Source organism: Chaetomium tenue (genome assembly GCF_020726465.1).
Source record: "Chaetomium tenue strain MPI-SDFR-AT-0079 chromosome Unknown F5144scaffold_4, whole genome shotgun sequence".
Lineage (NCBI taxonomy): Eukaryota > Fungi > Ascomycota > Sordariomycetes > Sordariales > Chaetomiaceae > Chaetomium > Chaetomium tenue.
The window spans coordinates 1760241-1780649 of record NW_027117332.1 but is presented as its reverse complement, the minus strand read 5'-3'; the positions used below and the strand labels follow the sequence as shown (position 1 = coordinate 1780649).

Below are 20409 nucleotides of genomic sequence, written 5' to 3'. Positions count from 1 at the left end.
CATTTTGATTCATATCCTCGCCTTGAGTCCTGCCCATACAACTCCGCCGGCAGCCAACGCCCCATCCATGCTTTTGAAGCAGCTCCAAACCTGTTCGGGGCTTCGCTTCCTTCCGTCCCCCGGTCCCTCTCACGCCTCGCAGAACGCCTCTCCCCCCCTTCCTTCAATGGCGTGAAGGGCCCCCTTGGCCCACCAACATGACAAGAGTTGGGAAATGTTTACCAGGTGTATGCCAAATGATCTGCTCTCCCATCTATGCCATCGCCCCCCCCCCCACACCGTTAACGCCGGTATATCAACAACTCATCAACCAAAACATAGCAAAACAGGCAGGGAAAAATTAAACTAAAACATGGGGGATATAACGCAGGCGAGGCGAGCAGCTAAGCCCATCCTCATGCAAATCAAGCCAAAACAGCGCATGCGCGCCAGTCCCGACGACGACGACAACGACGACGATGACGACGGCGCACGCCAAACCAAGAAAAAAAAAGCAACGCAGCAGCGCTAGCGTTTCTAAAAATCAAGGCGGGAAAAGGCACCAAGCACCAAATCAAGACGCGGCGCGACGCCTGAGCGGCTGCGCAGCAGGGCCGACGTCCTGGGAGGGGCGGGTCGGCCGCAGCCGTCTCAGCGAGGGCATCCGGGCCAGTCAATTGCGGTTGGACCGGCTCTGGCTGCGCTCGGGCACGCGCGGCTGCGAATGGCTGCCGGTGACGGCGTCGAAGTCGTAGTTCTTGAGCGTCTGCTCGTACTTGGGGCTGCGCAGGAACTTGGGCACCGAATCCTGCTTATGTGTTAGCGCTTGGTTCTTCTTTTTTCTCTTGACGACCCGCGAGCAGATAGTACTTACGCTAGCCATCAGCTTGAAGACGGCGTTCTGGGCATCCTCGAACAGAGCCGTGACCTCGTGGAGGGTGTCGATCATGGCGACGTCCTGCCCCACCGCCTTCGTCATGCGGGTCGCCAGGTTGTTTCGCAGCTGGTGGTCGATGTTCAACTCGCAAGGCGACCCGGGGGCCAAGAAGGCGTTGTAGATGCCGTACGCCTGGGCCATGATCTCCTTGATCCCGTCCAGCGACGCGGCATTGTTGGGACTCTTCTGTGCAACCCGGATGGCCTGCCTGCACTGCCTGACGAAGTCGTCGACGTCCAGATAGAAAGACAGATTCTCCTCGCAGTGGGTCTCGCGGAGGTTCTCGCGGAACAGCAACCGCAGGGCGGGGTCGTTGAGAATCTTGTCGAGGCGTTGCGTGTTGGAATCGCGAGCGATCCCGCCCGACCGCGTTGCCGATAGCCCCTCGCTCTCGGATGCCCGCCCTCTGGCGGCGGCACCGTTAGCAAGGTCTCGCCCCTTCGCTGTGACCTGATAGATGGCGTGCTTGGTTGGCTGAAAGAGGCTGTGGGCTGGGTGCTGGACCATGTAGGATCGGTCTTGCTGCACAGCTTCCATGAGATCATATTCCACGAAGAGCGCGGCAATCTCAAAAGTTTCCCTCTTGTCAACAGTCGTCGAGCAATCCAGCAACCAATCAGATGCGGCCTTCCCGGTGAAGGTATCCTTGAACGTCTTGCCGCCCACTTTGCGGTCCGCGGCCATCTTAACACCGGTGAGGCCGTCCTTGTAGTCGTTCAACGAGTCCGAGTCTGCCGAGCTCACGGTCGGCTTGATGTTGAAGCCATTGGCCCCGATAAACCTCCGGAAGATGACCTCGACCGTGCCGCGATCCGTGAGCAGCTTATCCGACTGCCCATCGCGCTCGAGGCTGACCAGCTGCGGGAGTGAGGAGCCAATAAGCTCGGCGACCTGCTTCTGTTGGATGCCGTTGCGCGAGCAAAAGCGGTCCAGGATGGATATGCCCTTGGGGGTCAACTGCCAGACCACGCCCTTCATCGTGTACACGGACTGGTACCTCCCATCTGCTGACTCGATGAATCGTGCCTCCAAGAACCGCTGACAGATGGAGCGAGCCATGTCTTTCGCCATCGAGAAGGTCGTGGTCGTGGTGGTGGTCACGATCCTTGACGGATCTTTCGGGTCTGGCATACGGTTGGACTGGGAGAACTTGAGGGAGCCGAGGTTGTTGATGGCATCTTCCGAGAGGAAGGTGTGTTCCACCTTGGTCAATCGCACACGATGCGCTGAGAGCGGCAGAAGGCTGACTATTAAAGTAGAGAAAAGGTCTTTGAAATCCTGGTCGCGAGTTCCCGGTCAGCCGCCAAGTTGCCCGCGACGACAAACCCAACCGTGCCGCGTCAGGGGTTGGGGAATTGGGAGGTGAGGTAGGGTGCACCGCGGCGGCAGCCTCGGTCACCTCGAACACTTACTTTGGTGTATGGACGGTCATCGTCCGTCATGCGGAGTAACCGCGAAGATGTTTGGTGCATTTTATTGTCGAATCGGGGGAGGTGGGTCGGCTCGGGGAGCGAGGGATCCGTCTCGCTGTAAGGCTGGGACGGGGGGTCGCCGAGGACCAGAGTCGGGCTCGGCTGCCTGCCGTCAACGGATACCAACCCCACCGGAATGGCGTAGTTGGAGGTCGGACGGGCACTGCGAGGTCCCCTCTCCGGGCTGGACTGGCCGCTGCCGAGTGAGTCGGGGCCGGTCGAGAGGCGACTGAGCGATTGGCGCGGGCGGATCCGGGGCTCTGTGATGCCGGCGATAGTCCGGTCGAAAAAGGCGAGAAAACCGCCCGACCGTTGCGAACTAATGGACTGATGGCTCGAATGGTGTGGCCGATGTGCGCTAGTGGAGCCGGTGACGGAGGAGGGTTCGGGACGAGAGGCAACAGCCGAAGAGGACGGACTCGAAGGAGATCGGATGCGGGAGGTGTCGATGCGCTCGCGAACTGGGACCGGGCTCGCTGGAGTTTCAGGCAATGGCGATGAGCGAGACGATTTAGACGTCGCGGCCATCTAACACCGACACAAAAAAAAATGGGGAGTTGGGCGGAATATTATGTGAGCGAGGGGATGGGGGGGGGGGGTTAGTTGTGTGGTGGGCGGCGCCGGGACTGGGCGGGTTTCGGTTCAAATAAAAGAGGGACGCCCGGCAGAGGGCAGCAAAAACGTGGAGCGGGCCCGGATGGCTGCGATGGGGAGACAATGAGCCTGCACGCCAGGAAGAACCAGGGGTCTGCGTGATGTGTGGGAGCCAGGGGTCCCTGGATGGTACAGGTACAGGTACCTCAGCACTTCTGAATGGGTCAGTGGTAGGCTGTGGATCGTGGTGGGGACTGCCCACTGCCGCTTGCCGTCTGGCGATGATGCTCCAGTCTGCGCGCCTTCTAGGTACTTCATACACAGAAAAGCCATTCGGCGGAAGTTCGGTTTAGAGACTGGCAGGAATAAATATCTTTTTTGTTGTCAAGATCGGATGAAAAATATGGCAGTTTGGAATCATGCTTTGGAATTATTTGAGCAGCAGTCTGGGATCCCAATACCAAAGCTACACAACTGAGAAATGACGAAAGAACCGACGGCGACACCACTGATGGGACGGGAGTTCTGGAACCAGCCGAGCCCAGGCTAGGTCCCCCGCCCCTCCATTCTCAGACCGCCGCACATGGAACCCCTCCGCATGGAGCGGTCGAATGGTTCCACCAAGCCGCAAAGTTCATTCTGACGTTTTCTGTCCCGTGGTCCCTTCTGGAGCGGAAATCAAATCTGACAAAACACAAAAAGGCCCCATCACCAAGGTCCCTTTCCGACAGAACAGGGATAGAGCGGTTCCCCTTCCACACGTGGGCGGTCAACAATTTCATCTTTGCCAACGTTCCCCGCCAATTGCGGAAATTCTTGCACTCCTCACAATTGCTTCCGGGGTTGCAGGCTAGGCCGGAGTTAACAACAAAAGAGTTAAACCCACCGCTGTCTTATTAGCTACACAGCACAGAGGTAGTTTATCGGCGATAGGCACCATATAACTAGCGGTTGGCATTCCGCGCAGTCAGCACTCGCAAGCCCTGCGCAAAACATCCCGCCTAGTGTACCGCGAGACAAAAGCAATGGGGGGAGCTGCTCAGGGCTGGCTGTCAGCGGGCGCCTGCCATGCAAAGGCAATATAAAACGGCGCTGCAGCTGGACAAGCATGGGCGAAGAAGCGAGCTGCAGCGTCGCGAGACATTCGTCAGATTGTTTTTGTTTTTTTTGACACACACACTGCGTGGGCGACCTGGAAGCCGTGCCGTGTCATAAAGTGATGATTAGTCTAGGGCCCAGGACAACCGGTGATGGGCGGTGGACTGCGAGGTGCGCGATGCGCCGAGACGGCGTCGCAATGAACACCCGAAAGCGGTTGAAGGAAAAAAAAGCGGGCGAAAAGGAAAAGCGGTCAAGGTCGATGCCATGGGGTGGAGTTGACCCCAATGCACGGATTGATTGGCGAGGAATCGCTGCGAGACGATTTTGGGTGGGCGTGATGGCAGTTGTTCACGACGCGCACTCACGGCTGCAGCCAAACAGCAGTCTCGCACATCAAGATCTGCGCGTGGCTCCAGGGATCTCTCCCACGAGGGCTCGTTCGGCTGTGGGCGGGGGCCCCTGCAGCCACGCTGTCTCGTCCACAAAAAGCTGCAGCCTGTCCTGTGAGGGGCTCGCTTTCTGTCTGAAAATGGAGTGGGTTGCTTGGCGTCCCAATCTTCAAAATCCTCTCGTAATGCTCCGGCGGGCGAGGGCCCACAGGCGCAAAATCATGGCTCATGGCACTGCTGATTCTGGAGCTTGCTTGACTCTTACGAGGCGGGGTTCCTGGTCGGTTGTCGCGTTTTGCCCACCGCCTCCTCCTCACCGCCTGCCGCGCCAGATAACTGAAAAACACCTCCGTCAACCGTTTCCAAGCTGCGTTTGCTGTTCAATCGGGACTCTTCAATCCGTAGGGCGGAACAGCAAAGCGGCGGCTGGTTGAAGCTGGATGAGTCACCAACTTTTGGAAGTGGCAGCGGCTTGATGATTCTGCATGCGGGCAACCGCACGATGAACCAGCAGAGTCCGATGGTCGGATTGAGCCGCCGTGATATCTTGTTCAGTGGTGGGGATGGGATCCGCTGGCCAGGTCGGTGGGGTCGTTATCACGGAAATGGACGGAGTGATTTGTCTTGTGGGCCTGCACACCGAAACACCAAGCGGGGCGGCCCCGGTGCTGCTGAGCCGATGGTCGTCACACCGTGACAGAAAAAGGCCAGTTTGTGATGGATGCCATGTCGAAACCCGAAACTCAAATTTCCAAAACAGCCGGCTGCCGAGCAGTCAGAATGGAGTTGGCGCCCATGCGGCACCGGAGACTTGGGATTTGAGATTGAAGAAACGCATTGAGACCCAAACCCAAAAGAGCCCCGCGCCTGATTAGTGCGCATAATAAATGGGTTGGGCAGATGATAGATCAGGAGCCTCCGCACCTCTGGTCTCACCCCAGGCCAATGAGAGAGACTGTCTAAATTTTGTTCAGATCCGGGTTAGGTGCGATGTTTGACGTTTTGCCGTCGGAAACTCGGGTGGGGGTGGGGGGGGCAGTCGGACATCAGATCTCAGCCAGCATTGCAACGTTAAACCGCAAGTTCACTGACTTGTGAGCGTATGATGTCTCGGCTTCGTTGACACGCTGCGGACACTATAGAAAACGGATCCAACAGAACCTGGAAGGCAGGGTCCAGGTGCCCGAAACAGAAATGCCGGGTTTGATAAGCCGAAGGCCAGGTCGGGTGCGGAGCCCAACCTTCAGGAGAAATTACAGTTATACGAAGGCTGAGTTCAAAACAAATTACCTGGTTGCGCCAAGCCTAAGTCCATGCTCGAGCGCCACCGTGCGAAATAATTGCAGTGTCTCTTTTAAACTGTGTTAACTTAGAGGCTCCTTATAGGTAGGAGAGGTACTGTAAATAACCTGATTGAAACAGGTAAGCAATCTAGACAATCCAATCGCGATTTGAAAATTTGAAAATAGGTATATCGGAAAGCGCTGTAGTTAGCGCTTAAATAGTACTATATTAATCAGACATTTCTAGTGTTGAGGAAGTTCGATAGTTGTGAGGGTGGCTACAGTGGCTACAATGGCAGCAGCTGGGGGAATTAGCAACTTTAGCACCTGAGTTACCCAGGGGACAGCACACTTGGTGTACTGTGTGCCAAGCCTGGCAGGTACTTGGGCTTGACGCAACCAGGTAATTTGTTTTGAACTCAACCTTCGTAGGCTACTGCCAAACGCTGTGCGACAGGTGGTGCGAGAATGTGGACCTGCAGCCCGGCAAGACAAAACACCACCATAAAACACCATAAAAACATTCGTTTTATGATAACGACCCTAAGAAATGGAGAAGAGCGAGGGGGGAGATGTCGCCATTTCCACGATGGGGTACCACATTGCGGTGACAGCTGCTGCATGCAACATGCACGTCACAGCCGTTTCATCGAGAACTGCAGGATCGACAGCTTACTGTGTGTGTGTGAAGGCTAGGTAGGCTCAGGGAGGTAAGGTAGGTACGGAAGCAACACCGTCCTCACAGCTTCACAGCATGCATGTACATAACTAGTGTAGATAGTTAGTCACATCCACTACATATCTCCCTCTGTATTCGTCCCCAATCAGCACATTTCGTCATCCCGAGAGCAGCCCCCCCCCCCCCCAAATCCTTGATGCTAGCCGCTTTACCGCCAGTTCTAGGCTCCTCCCTGGAACAAAAAACCCGGCCGTCAACCATCCCACGCACGCCTGGCGCCCAAGGTTCGGAGCAGAAGGGCCGATCTTGCCCCCTTTCGATGCACAGCGCTCCCACAGATGCCATCACAACTCAGACATAACGGCGATCGGGTAGTGAGACTGATGAGCGCTGGCTAGCCCTGCAGGGCGCCGGGGGGGGCAGACAAGACAGACCAGACCACCAAACTAAGACCGGGGGGGCGAAGAAGATGCGTCGGGTATTGCCGCCGCCGCCCTAACTACCTAGCTGGACATAGCTGCCAGTTAAGAGTTGCATGAGTGCTTCCGCGCCGCTGCCGCCGGCATTAGCCCGACCGGTGAAGGCCACCCGGAGGCGGGCCGGAGGATATCGTCCAGGGCGTTTCCTGGGCGCGCCTCGTGGGCAACCAGGGAGCGAAGAGAAGGAAAAAAAAAAAAGGTGTGTGAGATGATGCAACGGGTCGAAGGGGGTCCGAGGCGATCTTCAACCCTTTTTTTTTTTCCCTGCGCTACTACCGGAAAGGTAAAGGTGTTTCGGCTGCTTTGGGAAGTCGTGTACCGGTACTTGCATCCCCCCCTTGTGAGGTGCGGGATTGCCGCCACGTGAGCCAGGCTTGCATCCTCTGACGGAAAAAGAGCGAAAGGGCGGGAAAAAAGCTTGGGTGTGGGGGGAGGGAAGGCCACGTGGTAAACGCCTGCCGCGTGTCGCACACAGAGCCCCCTCGGAATGGAAGGACCGGGGAGGAGGCGCGCACAAAATGGGAGAAGAGCGTGTTTGGGCTTTTCGTTCCTGCTTTGCATAAATGGAGCTGATATGAGATGAAACGGCAGGGTCGTTAAGTCCCGGGAACCATCAGAACGGCGTTCTTGAAACGGCCAGGTTTCCTCGATATCTCACACCGATCATTTGAGGTAGTCGGGTGGTTGGCGATTGTGTATGCCTTATCTTCCAATAGGTCATTTTTTATTGATGTTTTTTTTTTCTTGGTACATACGCACCTCTGGTTCAGAATCCCGTCCCATGCCTCTGGGTTGCAATTCCACGCGGAAATGCTGGGAAAAGTCAGGCACATGGCCCGGCGTGCACCAAGCCCCAACCAGCCACTCAAGTTTCCCGGAGACGATGCGGTTCGTCCAAAATGGAATGTTGCGCAGCTCGGGCCCAAAGCAGTGGAACACCAAGCCGAAACGCCGGCATGGGGCTGCCTGGCTGCTCAACGGTTCGTATCTCGGACATCACGGACCACCTCACCAAAACACGCAATGCCACAAGCAGACGTCTGATTTTATCCCGTCTCTCACCTGTCATTTCCCATCTGTCATCTATCATCTCTCATCTCGCTTTATTTAGCCAGGGATTTCGTTCAATAGTTCACAAATTCACAAAAGCGATGAGCCCGTTCCGACCAGGCATCATCCCAGCCTGCGGACGGCCCAGCGCCGGCTCTTCTTCCGCCGTTCTTCTCCCGTGAGAACCCTCAAACGGCCGATCGTGCTTTCAGGCTGCAGTCCAAAATTAAGGTGAGCGAGTGGATAACCCGCGAAGCCTTCTAGAAGGCTCGGCGGTTTCATGATAGGTGATCTCATTTGGGGGTAGAACCTGGCACGCCTGGCAGCCTGGTAAAGGCTGACGTAGCCGACGGGATGGACATGGATGGCTCATCTGCGATGCTGTTCTTCAACCCAGGGTGGTTTGCTGTAGGGGTTAACCTCGCCACCGGAGAAGCTCCACTGGCGCCGGCGAAAGCCGTCTGTTCATCAGCTGCCGAATTCTGGGTCCTGGTGTGTATTGTTTTGTTCAGGCTCGCCGAGTTCAGGGGCAAGCTGTTGTCTCGGTCGAGGTCCCTTCTCTCGCTCCTCCGTGGCAGCTCAAGCCGCAGCTGGGATGGCCATCGAAGAAGAGGGTGAAGAAGCCAGGATTCAAGCTGCGCGGGAAATTCCAAATCGAATTGCTGTCTGTCTAGAATGTATCAAGATAGCTTAACTGTACCCCTCCTGCATTTCGGTCTCCTTTATCCAAGAAAACACAAGGTCCAATCTGTTCCCCCGTCCCCCGAGTCGATTCAATGAACTAAAGAAGAAGAGTGAAAAGGAGAAACAGAACCCAAGCGCAAACGATCGATGGGACCGGCGCCCTTTTCGCTTCCCTATCTAGTCCGCCTTGGGCGTCTCAGGGGAGGATTTGGAGGTGTTCCCCCAGTTGTCCTTCGAGTCAGAGTCCGCATCCCACCACTCGGCCAGGCGTTTGAGGGAGAAGTCGTCGTGCTTCTTTTGCGAGAAGACCATTTCCTCGTCTTCCGTGTCCATGAAACCCGGGGTGCCGAAGGACTGCATTCTGGTGCCGAACGGCCCGCACGAGTCGAAGTCGATGAGGACGGGTGTGCAACCACCGGCGGCACCGTCGCTCGCCTCCCGAACCATGATGTTGCGGGGGTTGATGTCGTTGTGGGCGAGGCCGAGCGAGTGCAGGAACTTGACGGCCGACTCGACCCCCGCGAGGAAGGCCTGCTTGTCGATCTGATCGAACATGGTTTTGTGCTCGGATATGCAGCCGCCGGAGCAGTGGGCGTAGTGGCTCAACGTCTCCCCGAGCCGCTCCATCGCAATGCCCGTGATGCGCCCGCGGTGGACTGTGCATCCGTGATACCGAACCACGTACGGATGGGGTGTCTTGGAGATCTTTTCTATCGCGAGGGCCTCAATGAGCACCTGGTCTTTGGTGGCGCACTCAGCCTCCTCTTCGAAGTCTCTGTAATGCTTCAGGCCTGGGCGTTTGATGTGGACGGTGCTACCGTCCAGGTTCTTCGGCGTAATAGTGATCTCCGGATCGGTAGGGACCTCGGGGAAGATGACCTCGTCGCTCATACGCTTGAGACCGGTGGCGAACTCGTCCAAGGTAATGTCGCGCCTGTCCTTGTGCAAAAATCCACGATAAGCTTCATCGTCTGCCGTGTAATGAAACCATTCTACGTAATGGCCGATCTCCGAATTGTAAAAACGGTGGATCTGTAGGTCCTCTAGGTCCGTGATATTTGGGCGCTTTTCGGTGGCCATGTTGCTCTTGAATGTTTCTCGACCCGTCAGGGACTTTAGGATAGAGAGAAGGGGAGAGAGATGACAAACGAGCCGCTGGCGGGTGAGGAGACTTGAGAGTAGGGTGGGTGGTAGCTTTGGCCAGGCGTTTGCGGGAAGTAGGGCATATGTATGAGAAGAGCAGGGTAGCTCATCCATACATAAGGAGGAACAGATTTAATGGATCATCAGGTTTGGGCATTGGAGCAGATGCTTTGAGCGCGGGGGGGGCACGCAGATCCGGAAAATGAAGCAAACAAAGACTCGCCATCTTTCACCACTTTGGACCCACCACGTCAACCACCCCCTCTTCTTGCATTCGTATCGTGGCCAAAATATTCCTCAGCCGCATGAGTCAATGTGATGCAGCAAGCCATAGGGTGACTGGATCCCTGGACGCGGGCGAGGTGTCACTTTTCGGGAAGCCACATGCCAGCAGCAGGGCTCCGGGGGGTCAATCAGCGAACCATATTGGCCCGCATAGGCAATATTCCGTTTGTTAGCACGTCTGTCGGTGTGACCAAATGTGAGATGTGAGATATGAGATGTAAAGAAACAGACTACGCGCGATAAGCGTAGGTACGAAGAAAATGACTTATGTCATTCGTCGCTTCTGAGACCCAGCCTCTCTGCCCAAGCAACTTTCCAAGCGCAATGCAGGCGGTTTTCCTTCCCTGTCAACTCTGTCAACCTTGCTCATCAATGCCATGCAGGAGGCATAGACCTGGCCGTTGAGGAGACGCATACGAGCGCCTTTAGGGGGTGGCCGCAGACTGGAACACCGGCGGTGAGCGGCTCTTTGCTCCTGAGGCATGGACATGGCCATGGGCCTTGTTTTGATAGGACCGGTCGGTATTGGATCATGCAAAGGGATGTCCACAAAACAAAAAGTATAAGTAAAGGACCAACCCCGAGGGCGAACTGGTTGAAACTTTCCCCCCCAAGCAGTAGCAACAGCAACAGCAACAGCAACAGAAACATCTCTTCAATCACATTTGCCTCTGATTTGGCATCACGCCAATCGCTTCACTGCTCTACACCTCAGATTCTGCAGACTTGGAAAGAAACACCGCCATCATGTGGGTACTCTCTACCTTCCATGCTCACCTGGCCAGATTGAACCGGCCCCCCTCAACTTCCCCAGACCGTAGCCGCTGACATGCTACTGCAACTTCTAGGTGCAAAACTATCGATGTCACCAAACGTGTATTACATACCAACGGAAATTGGTCGTTTAAGCGCGAGAAAACATTCGTCGACTGTAAGAAAGGGTTTTGCACCACCTCGTCGTATTATGATCCCTCCTGCCCAAAAGAGGACAGCGGCGACAAGAAGGATGGCGGCGGCAAGGCACAGGCAATCGTTTAACGAGGTACAGCACCGTCCCAGCGTCTTAGCACCTGTGGGAGGCGGGTATGACAGGTGGTCGCATCGGAGGCAAACTGGAAGGAGAGGAGGCGGAACATTTGGGGTGGCATTCTGGGCTTTGTGATTAGATTGCAGATGGGGGGGGGGCGTGTATTTCTTGTCTTAGGTGTCAGGAGTGGCAATTCACCAGTGTTTTGTGGTTTGGAAAAAAACGTCTCTTTGACTTGCTGTGATACCTAAGGCAGGCAAGTAAAGGTAATGACAAGGGTTGTTTGGTTCGTGCAAGACGCAGCCAGTCACACTCTGGCCAACCACTCACTCACCAATCGCAGCGCTAGGCTAGGTGCGGAACAACCTCACCACTTGGTTGGTTTCATCTCGTGCGGCTCGGCCACCAAAGCTCCTCCTCTCATTGCTCCTCTGGAAAATAAATGGGTAACTGGCTGCGATAGGCAACAAGGCAGTCTCGCCACCATGGCGGTTTTCTTCGATGGTCACCAAATCCCCGAACTCGCCAAACCGGACAAGCTTGTTTTACTTGTCGCTGCAGTCACCCAACACCACCAACGAGCATCACAAGCCAAGTACCTAATCTAATCTGCATGCATCAACAAGCAAACCGCACTCATTAAACCATGCCGACCTCCCTCGACTCCGCCGACCCCTCCCACGGCTACAGCCACCGCCGCCGCCGACCCAACCCAGCGCCCCGGTCTCCCGGAACCCCGCGCGGGGAGGGAATGGTCCCACGGGACTCACGCGATCGCAATCGGGACCGAGACCGAAATCAAGATCGAGATCGGGATCGGGACCGGGATCGGGATCGCCACCACCACCGGGCCCGGCCCCGGCCACGACCCCGCTCCCCCTCCCCCGCCGCCTCCACCTCGGCCACATCCGCCTGCTCTTGCTCAACAACAACAACAACAACCCCCACCGCGAGCTGCCCCACAAACACCAGCATTAACACCACCACCAACAACCGCAAAGCCCTCATCCCCTACCCCCATCAACCACAACAACAACAGCGGCGCCGGCGCCGGCGACACGGCTCCTCCTTCTCAGCCTCCGACTCCGAGTCCGAATCCGACGACGGCGCCCCCGAGGAATACACAGTGTACCCAGACGGGCGGATCCACGAGCACCGGCGTCGGAAGGGAGCAGGGCAAGGCAAGGAGAAGGGGTATCGTCGGGGTTATGGTGGGGGTGGTTATGATGATGAGGATGGGGGTGGGTATGATGAGTACGGGGGTGGGAGGAGGAGGTTGAGGCGGTCGCGGTCGCGGTCGAGGGAGGAGGCGAAGGGGTTTTTGATCGCGGCGGTGGTGCTTGTGGCGGGGATTGTGTTGTGCTGTGATTGAGGGGATGGTTTTTCATTTTGGTGGTTTGGTGATTGGCCGGGTATTGGCGTTGCATGTGCGGATTGCTGGTGCGGATTGCGCTTCGGTGGGTTGGGCGGGATAGAGGTATCTAGATGTGCGCGCGATGCGACACTCAGCTCAGCAATGATCAGTTCCTATCTATTATGACTTGAATGGCGCTGCCTGGCTGAGAAGTGCACGCGGCTCCCATTGCAAATGCCCGAGACTTGACATCGACGGCGGCATATTTCACCACAAGGATCAAAACTTCAAACTATCATCGTTTTAATGTCCGCCAGGGTAACCGGACCCAACTCCAGAATCCCCCCTATATGTGAACCCTCCAAAAACGCCGCCTGAACGCCCGGCTAATGCCCTTAAAGAAGTGAATAATACAGCCTAAGTTTTTCTTGAGCCTCCATAGATCCCCCGGTCGAGATCTGCCCCTCAGATAGAGCTGGGCGCGGCATCCTTGCGCCACCCCTTGGCGCGCATGTTCGCCTCGATGCCCTTCCAGATCGCCTCGACGACCTCGCGATCCCGCCAGCGGCTGGTCTCGGCGCCGGGCTGGCCCGGATCGCGCCACTTCTCGACCGAGCACGAGAGCACCTTGTGGCCGAAGGCGCGCACGGCCTCGGGCGGCTCGTCGCCGCGCCAGCCCAGGTACACGCCCAGCACGTGCTTGAACAGCTCGGTCGGGTTGCTCCACCGGTAGTTCTTGAACTGCCACGCCTGGCCCGTCGTGAACACCGCCACCACCCGGTTCCAGTACTCGGGCTTGAACTGCTCCGGTCCTTCCACCAGGATGAACCGCATCGGCCGCGTCGCGTCGATGTCCTTGATGAGCCGCGAGATGTGCAGCATGGTCGACGTCGAGTTGTGGTCCGGCGGTGCGTACCGCCCGCCCTCGAGGAACGATTTGGCGTTGGACATGCGTAGGAGCGCCGAGGCCGACGGCGAGAGGAGGATGATAGGGTCGGGCCGTCGGACCGGCTTTTGGTTGAGCGCGAGCGACGGGTTGGCGCCGACGCCGGTTGCTGTGGGGGTCCCGCCTGGTTTGCGCGTCATGAAGGGCGCGGCGAGCTTGCGAACGTGTGAGAAGTCCTGTGGCGTAGACTGGTTAGGATTGTACCACAACATTGAAAACGCAGAGTTTGGCCACTCACAGTCGCTTTAATACCCCTGAGGATGGTATTCCGGTCGCCCATGCGCCGCTCCCCGTTATAGATCTGCGCTAAGCGTGGATCCATTGTGCCTCGCCCTGCGCGTCCCGACGCGGCCGGAGCGGCCTTCAATGCTGTCCCCGCCGCCGCAGCGCCGGCACCCGCTGCGGCATCCTTATCCCCGGGCAGGGGCTTGATGAACTCGCTCTCCTCTTGCGCGCCCTCCAAAAACGTAAACAGCACGAGACGCTCGACAAACGCAAACATGTGCACGGCCGTGGCGCCGGCCATCTCCTCGTTCAGCTTGGTCGCCACCGCATTGTATTCGGGAATGGCAAAGTCGCGGTTCAGCCAGGCAAAGTAGATGGATCGCACATCGACGGCCTTGCCCTCGGTTGATGTAAATCGCGTCGGCGCATCGATAGGCACGGCGACCCGGACCGGGTCGGTGAAGACGAGGTGGGTGGCCTTGGAGAGAGGTGCTTCTTCTGACGAGTCGGCCGATGCGGTTGGCGTGATCTTGCTACCCGAAGCAATTGATTGCCGCAGAAGCAGCAGTGGATCTTCAACTGAAGCCATCTCGTTGTTTTACCAGGGTTCAAAAACTCGGAGATTTTTGAATTGGGTTCGGTTCGGTGGCAGGGAATGGAGTGATGTGGAGGTGTGGCTGCGAAGCTGCTTGGGAAGAAGTCGCGTTTCTTTACTCAAGACGAGGCTGCGAGGCGAGGGCAGAGGTCAGATGTCAGGGATCAGAAATCCCCACTCTTTTACTCGAAAGGCTGAGAGAGGGTGTGCTCGGACCACCACCAGACCCACATCCTACATTCAAGGGCGATGACAATAACAAAAGGGATTAACCCCTTTCGAGCTCTTGTCTGCCATTCTACTACGTACTCAGTTAACCACGGCGCTCTCAGTGAACCCCCCACTTTTGGTGTGCGAGTATGAAGGAACGTTTTGTTCTTGCCGTATTTTGCCCCGCCTTCCCTCTACTATACCCGGAACTATCGTAAACAAACCCCCATTGTTCGATCGAGCATGAGCAACCCGACCGTTGATCCCAAAGCCGTGCTCAAAATGTGTCATGGTCGCATATAAAATTATCATCAAGCCCACAAAAAATGGCCCAACGGTACCCTCCAGCCCAAACTCTTGATTACGAGCTAGGTAGCCTAGGCCTGCAGTCTTGCGCTATGCTGGACGCTTCCCGGCGCAGCGAATTCATGCGATGTCGTCCGGTTAGGATCATCATATATCCTCTGGCCCCGTCCCACTTCGAGGCCGGCACCGAATGATTTTCGGCGGTAGCAAGTTTGTCTCGTGGGACAGGAGTGTTGGAAATCGTCCGATTGGTGCTCGGCAGCCGGCAAACCAGCTGGACGCTTCATTTGTCTGCAAGTCGCAAAGCAAGTAAGACACCCGGTACCTAACTTCACGAGTCGACAAGCATCGTGTCGTCGCCATCGAACGCTGGCCCAGGTTGCTCGACTGCGACACCTCGTCCTCGCCCAGCGAGCAGCTCCCTCCTAATTTCGGGAGCAATCTTGTCGTGGCCATGGTTCAAAAGAAGGTCCAAAAGGGCCTCGCGTTGGTCTTCGGTGACTAGGGATAGGAATAAGTATTATGGGCAGATTTATAGGATCTTAGAGAAAGACACTTACTGTCGTTGCGATATCGTTGCGCAAACACAAGCATGCACTGGTGGAAAATCACAGGCAGTGACCTGGGGCCATCTCCATCCCTGGCGGACGCAGCGTACCGAAGGAAATGGAAGACGAGGGAGTCAACGCATTGCCATGCTATCCCGTCAGGTTAGCATCTCGAGACTACGAGGAACCTGGATAGAAAGCATATGAACTTACGCAAGGCATATTTCTTTTCTAGAAGAACCTTCAGCATGAAATTGGTCGCGCTGACACATTCTGATTGCTGAGAGGCCTGCTCTGCGGCGATGTCGCACAGTGTCTTGATAGCCGCTGCCGAGTGGAGGACCGGAATGGACACGCGGGCCAACACAGCAGAGATGATTTGCGCCTCACGTAATGTGCAAGTGCCTTGCTAACAGTTAGCACAAGAAAGCTCTTGTTAGTGAGGATACGGAACAGCTTACCAGACGCAGCTAACGGAAAGAGGAAACCTGGTTCAAACAGTTAGCCTCGAAGATGTGCCGCCAACGTGGAGTTAGACAAACCCTTGAAGAAGCCTGCGGGCTTGTAGAGGCCCCGCTTGAGGCAGTTGAAAAGATGCACGTTGAGTTTCTTGTTCTCGTAAATGTCCTCGCGGACACGCTCCAAGATGACCATCTCCATGAACCGCTGAACGACCAGCGGTTTGGCCGACACGAAGATCCTCGTCGCAGCGTAGCACGCATTCGGGGTCCTAGAACCTTAGATCAGCCTATATTCTCGAGATCCCCGGTTTGAAATGCACCTACCATTGATCTGGTCGCGTGATTTGAAGAATGTCTTCCCAGTGGGGGATTTGTGGTAAGATCTTGAACGGTTTCGGCAACGGCCCGGACTTGTAGCGGGCAAGAATGAGCCCAATCCTAGCGGCCCGTTAGCACCCTCATTCACCTCGACTGTCTGCCCCAATCCCGACCAGACGTACTTGGTAAACACCTCGATCACCTTCGGCGGCATCTCGTAGTCCTCCTCGATCGGGTTGAAGTCCTGCTGTTGCCCACCCTGCATTGCTTCCTTCTCGGCAATCTTGGCCATGATCAAATCTGCCAGATTTGTCCCACCCCCCTGCTCTTCTGCTCCGTCGCCTGGCGTCCGATCCCAGCCGTGTGTGAGAAGAGGGTCGTCGTTCATTGTCGGCGTGATGAAGCGGTTGAAGGTGTCGAGATCGGCTGCATCGACCTCGATTTCTTCGACAGCATCCTCCTCGTCACCCCACGCCTCTTCGTTGGTGTATTCCTCCTCATCCTGGTCGCTACCGCCTTCTAACCGGGAGGGGTCAAAGTCAAAACCGGACGGTGCGGATACGTCCTGGTTGTTGGCGCCGGATTGGAGCTCCTCCTCGTCAATGAGATCGCGGCTCAAAGCCAGAATCTTGCGGGAAGATTTGGCGTCGACATAGGCCTGCTCCTCGGCCTGTTTCCTGTCGGCCCGCTTCGAGGGCCTCCCCTCTCGATTTTTAAGAACTCCGGTCGCGAGCAGATCATTTTCGAGGGGGTTATGACGTCTCTTGTTGGATAGCGAAGCTGTCGTTGATTTGGGCATTTTGAAATCTGCGCAATATGGCGCTATATGAGGCGAGTTGCGTCGTGGAATGACCTCGTAGTACAAAGATAGCAGGCAGCTCAGGCTTCAACTTGAACGGGTAATTTTTCGTGCATCTTCACAAAAAAGTTACCAGAGTGGACCCCCTCCTGGTTGCGCTGTAGCCATGATTGGCTTCAAGTGCCCCACGTGCGGAAATACAATACACCGGCAAGCTTATCGCTCGGGCAAAATGTCTTATCGATAACAGACGGAAGCCCCGCGGGGCCCCACGTCATACCTCCAAAATATTGAAATTTGAGCTGCAGCTGCAGATGAGGAAGGAAGCATCGTGACTGGAACAAAACAAACACTACCTATCCAATATCCATTTCCCACTTTCGACCATGCCGACAGAACTCGAGGAGGTAATATTACGCCTTGAAAACTGAGATTTAATGATTCAAAAACAGCTGACGCATTGCCCGCAGCTCGTGGGATTCATTGCCCACCCAAACCCCCAAATCCGCAAACTTGCCACTGAGAATCTCGTGCCGTATTCCGTGGAACAGCCTTCAATCTTCAAGACAGAGGAGCTCCTTCCCGTGAAGCATCTCAAGTTCTTGATCCGGGATCATCCAGTGAGAAATCACCGTTGCTCTATACATGCGCCCCTACTAAGAAGCTGTGCAGGAAATCGCAGGGCACGCTCTCACCATCTTGATCAATTTGACGGCAGACCGAAGCGTTTTGGAATATGTAGCCACCGACGACAAATTTCTCGGCATTCTCCTTGGTAATCTAGTTGTATGTATGTTGGCCATACAGCGGCCAGCAATCTCCCGATGTCTCAGGAACAGCGCTGACCGAGGGAACATTGACTTTGGCAGGACCCGGCAGAGCCCAATGCCAATTTACTCGCCATGCTACTCGCCAATATGGTCAAGTGGGATGATCTCAAGAGCCTCGCGACCCGCAAGCAAGATCCGCCAAGCGCCCTGCAGTCCAACGAGCTCGTGCTAAATCAGCTGCTTGATCTCTTCGTGAAGGGGGCTGATGGCACATACAACAAAAAGGCCGACTTCGACTACCTTGCCTACGTCCTCGCCGACCTCTCCAAGCACCCAGAGATACGGCAGTTCTTCGTCAATAAGCAAGAATATGACGGCGTAGTCCCCATCAACAAAATCAAGGTCTTTACAGAACACAAGTCGGATATCCGGAGGAAAGGCGTGGCGAGCACCATCAAGAACGCGGCGTTTGATGTGCCAGCGCACCCTGCGTTCCTCGACGAGGACCAGATTAATATCCTTCCCTATCTCTTGCTGCCTATCACCGGAAACGAGCAGTATGATGATGAGGAAATGATGGGGATGTTGCCGGATTTGCAGTTGCTGCCGCCCGACAAGCAGCGAGATTCGGATCTCAATATCGTTCAGACTCACGTCGAGACACTGACACTTCTGACGACTACGAGAGAAGGACGGGATCTGATGCGAAGTGTCAACGTTTACCCGATTATCCGAGAGACACATCTCAAGGTCAACGACGAGGACGTTCAAGAGGCGTGTGACCGGTTGGTCCAGGTATTAATGAGAGACGAGGCTGAACCGGGGGCGGAGGGGGAAGCCGAAGATGACGGCGAGGACGACAGGATAGTTGAAGTTTGAGATTGTTCAAATGCAGACGGGAGTTGATTCGAATCGCAGATGCCACCAAGTCGCCAAGCAAAACACTACACATCCTTGCTGCCCAGCCAAACGGTTGAGGCAAGAAGTCGCGTGCTCTCATTCCTGCTCTGGCGGCCAAGAGTCCAAGAGTTACCCAAGACCGCCACGGCGGGACGCTACGCGAGCCAAGCAAAACAAGCATCGAGACAAGCAGTTAAGAAAGCTTAGCACGGCAATGCACCGCCGCTAACAATATCTCGACATAACGACGTTCAACCACGGGAGAGCGCCCACGCGGAGATGTACGAGACAGTTGAACGTGGATGACCGAGAGCAACCATCGATAGACTGGTGGTTATATGTATGTACGTACCTAGCCTCATTCTCGAAAGCAGCAAGATGCGGAAACCCCGACGAACCATTCGTATTTGCGGCCGGTGCGGTGCGACAGAGTGGCGTCATGGTTTAAAAAGTGATCACCACACAAACGGCTCGTGCCTGGGTTGCTGTATCCGATTGGCCCGCGCCACACGTCCTCGGTCGCAGACTGCGGCGATGACCGATCGATTGCTTGTCGATGTATGCAAGACTCAGACAAAGACTTTTGAGTGCCGGAGGTTGCACAATGAACGCATTCCAGCATCATCGACTTCAGTATTCTTTGGAGCGTGTCCTCGGTTTTGCCAAGACACGCCAAGTAGCCAGGCACCCAGGGCAATATCATGCCGCCATGCCACGAGTCCAGAGGACTCCGACCGAGGTTCAAATCGAGATTATGGCCATGACTGAAGAGAGACCGTTCAGTGGCGGCATGGAAAAGTCGGCATCGAACCCCGTCCACTGAAGGATCTGGAGCTTGGTTTACGTGTAGATGCAAGTCCCCCATGCCCCAGAATAAAAAACGGGAAAATCCGACGAACCAACGCTCGAGAACCCGAAACGTGGTGCGCTTTCAGGTCTGTCATTCGTGGGGAAGACCCATGCTCCCGGAACGGCCCAGGCCCCGCTGCTGTGGGTAACAGTCCATGTTGGTCATCCTGGTACGACTTTCCGCTTCTGGACCTCCATCAACGAGCGATTGGCTCATTGTTCTTTTCGGTACGCTCTCCGACTTCCGATAGATAGCTCTCCGACTTCCGATAAATAGCTGTCATTCGAGCTGAGTCGAGCTGGGGGTCCTGACTGGTCGAAACAGCCAGGGGCCTTGACCGAGGCACTGTTTGGGGAAATAGGTGTCTGGAGGCGGCCCTGACGGAGATTTTGTGGTCGCCAGGTCGCGAAGCAACCCGCCCTCCCCGCCGAAGCCTCTGCCGGTCGCCAAGAGCGACGTGCAGATGGGACGGAGATGCCCAGAAATGCCCAGCAATGCCCAGAATGTCTAGAGATGCCGAGAGATGGAGGGCAGGGGCAAGGTTCATTGTGCACTGCATCGAGCATGGAGCACATCGTTTTGAGGGCTCACAAATCCTGAAGGGTGAAAATCAAGTTGATGGAATGTTGGTCGACCCGGAAGTTCCGTCCAGGTGGGTGTGAATACGCTGCCAGGAGAGCCATTGCAGTTCCCAGCTCCCCCACGTGCAACAGCTGCGCAACCCGAACGGCTCACGGTTCAGGTAATTGGGACAGAAGCAGCCACCGAAAGGTGGGGTGAGTGGTGGGTGAGCAGGTCTCAGGTGTTGGGCGATGACGGACATGGGCATGGGTAGCAGCAGTGGGGAGACAAACGACAGGGACGCAGCTAATTATGTACCAGTATGTACATACACAACAGCTAGGCACCCTGCACACTAGCCCTGCTGCCCACGCGAGCACACCCAAAACTCGTGCCCGGAACGCGGCGGAACTTCTCAGCTAAGCCGCAGTCCCCTTCTCTAGAAAATCTATATCCTCTCCGGC

At 56.0% G+C, this 20409-nt stretch overlaps 8 protein-coding genes across 8 annotated transcripts; 3 read left to right on the top strand and 5 right to left on the bottom strand.

Annotated features, from left to right (window-relative positions):
• Positions 1-581: 581 nt before the first annotated feature.
• F5144DRAFT_233065 (regulator of G protein signaling domain-containing protein) lies at positions 582-3074 on the bottom strand. The gene is made up of 3 exons (XM_066783258.1): positions 2329-3074; positions 854-2194; positions 582-787 (listed from the first exon to the last, which is right to left on the bottom strand). The coding sequence occupies exons 1-3, from the start codon at positions 2914-2916 to the stop codon at positions 653-655; spliced, it is 2064 nt and encodes a 687-aa protein (XP_066642964.1). The 5' UTR covers positions 2917-3074; the 3' UTR covers positions 582-652.
• A 945-nt stretch (positions 3075-4019) lies between these two features.
• On the top strand, positions 4020-4988 carry F5144DRAFT_233034 (uncharacterized protein). Its single transcript, XM_066783257.1, has one exon. The coding sequence runs from the start codon at positions 4202-4204 to the stop codon at positions 4904-4906; it is 705 nt and encodes a 234-aa protein (XP_066642963.1). The 5' UTR covers positions 4020-4201; the 3' UTR covers positions 4907-4988.
• A 3753-nt stretch (positions 4989-8741) lies between these two features.
• Positions 8742-10065, bottom strand: F5144DRAFT_572295 (kinase-like domain-containing protein). The gene has a single exon (XM_066788877.1). It carries the CDS (start codon positions 9902-9904, stop codon positions 8825-8827), a length of 1080 nt encoding a protein of 359 aa, XP_066642962.1. The 5' UTR covers positions 9905-10065; the 3' UTR covers positions 8742-8824.
• A 335-nt stretch (positions 10066-10400) lies between these two features.
• F5144DRAFT_572294 (uncharacterized protein) lies at positions 10401-10740 on the bottom strand. The gene has a single exon (XM_066788876.1). The coding sequence runs from the start codon at positions 10724-10726 to the stop codon at positions 10445-10447; it is 282 nt and encodes a 93-aa protein (XP_066642961.1). The 5' UTR covers positions 10727-10740; the 3' UTR covers positions 10401-10444.
• Positions 10741-11417: 677 nt separating this feature from the next.
• Positions 11418-12697, top strand: F5144DRAFT_232998 (uncharacterized protein). The gene has a single exon (XM_066783256.1). The coding sequence runs from the start codon at positions 11749-11751 to the stop codon at positions 12472-12474; it is 726 nt and encodes a 241-aa protein (XP_066642960.1). The 5' UTR covers positions 11418-11748; the 3' UTR covers positions 12475-12697.
• On the bottom strand, positions 12634-14355 carry F5144DRAFT_532835 (RNA pol II accessory factor, Cdc73 family-domain-containing protein). Its single transcript, XM_066786976.1, has 2 exons — positions 13641-14355; positions 12634-13578 (listed from the first exon to the last, which is right to left on the bottom strand). The coding sequence occupies exons 1-2, from the start codon at positions 14214-14216 to the stop codon at positions 12922-12924; spliced, it is 1233 nt and encodes a 410-aa protein (XP_066642959.1). The 5' UTR covers positions 14217-14355; the 3' UTR covers positions 12634-12921.
• A 551-nt stretch (positions 14356-14906) lies between these two features.
• On the bottom strand, positions 14907-16977 carry F5144DRAFT_232964 (Bystin-domain-containing protein). The gene is made up of 7 exons (XM_066783255.1): positions 16248-16977; positions 16072-16185; positions 15829-16016; positions 15748-15774; positions 15500-15691; positions 15299-15436; positions 14907-15239 (listed from the first exon to the last, which is right to left on the bottom strand). The coding sequence occupies exons 1-7, from the start codon at positions 16862-16864 to the stop codon at positions 15070-15072; spliced, it is 1446 nt and encodes a 481-aa protein (XP_066642958.1). The 5' UTR covers positions 16865-16977; the 3' UTR covers positions 14907-15069.
• A 273-nt stretch (positions 16978-17250) lies between these two features.
• On the top strand, positions 17251-18513 carry F5144DRAFT_602597 (uncharacterized protein; the record flags this gene model as incomplete). The annotated part of the gene is made up of 4 exons (XM_066791221.1): positions 17251-17271; positions 17335-17484; positions 17537-17650; positions 17734-18513. 4 exons carry the CDS (start codon positions 17251-17253, stop codon positions 18511-18513), a joined length of 1065 nt encoding a protein of 354 aa, XP_066642957.1.
• Positions 18514-20409: the final 1896 nt, after the last annotated feature.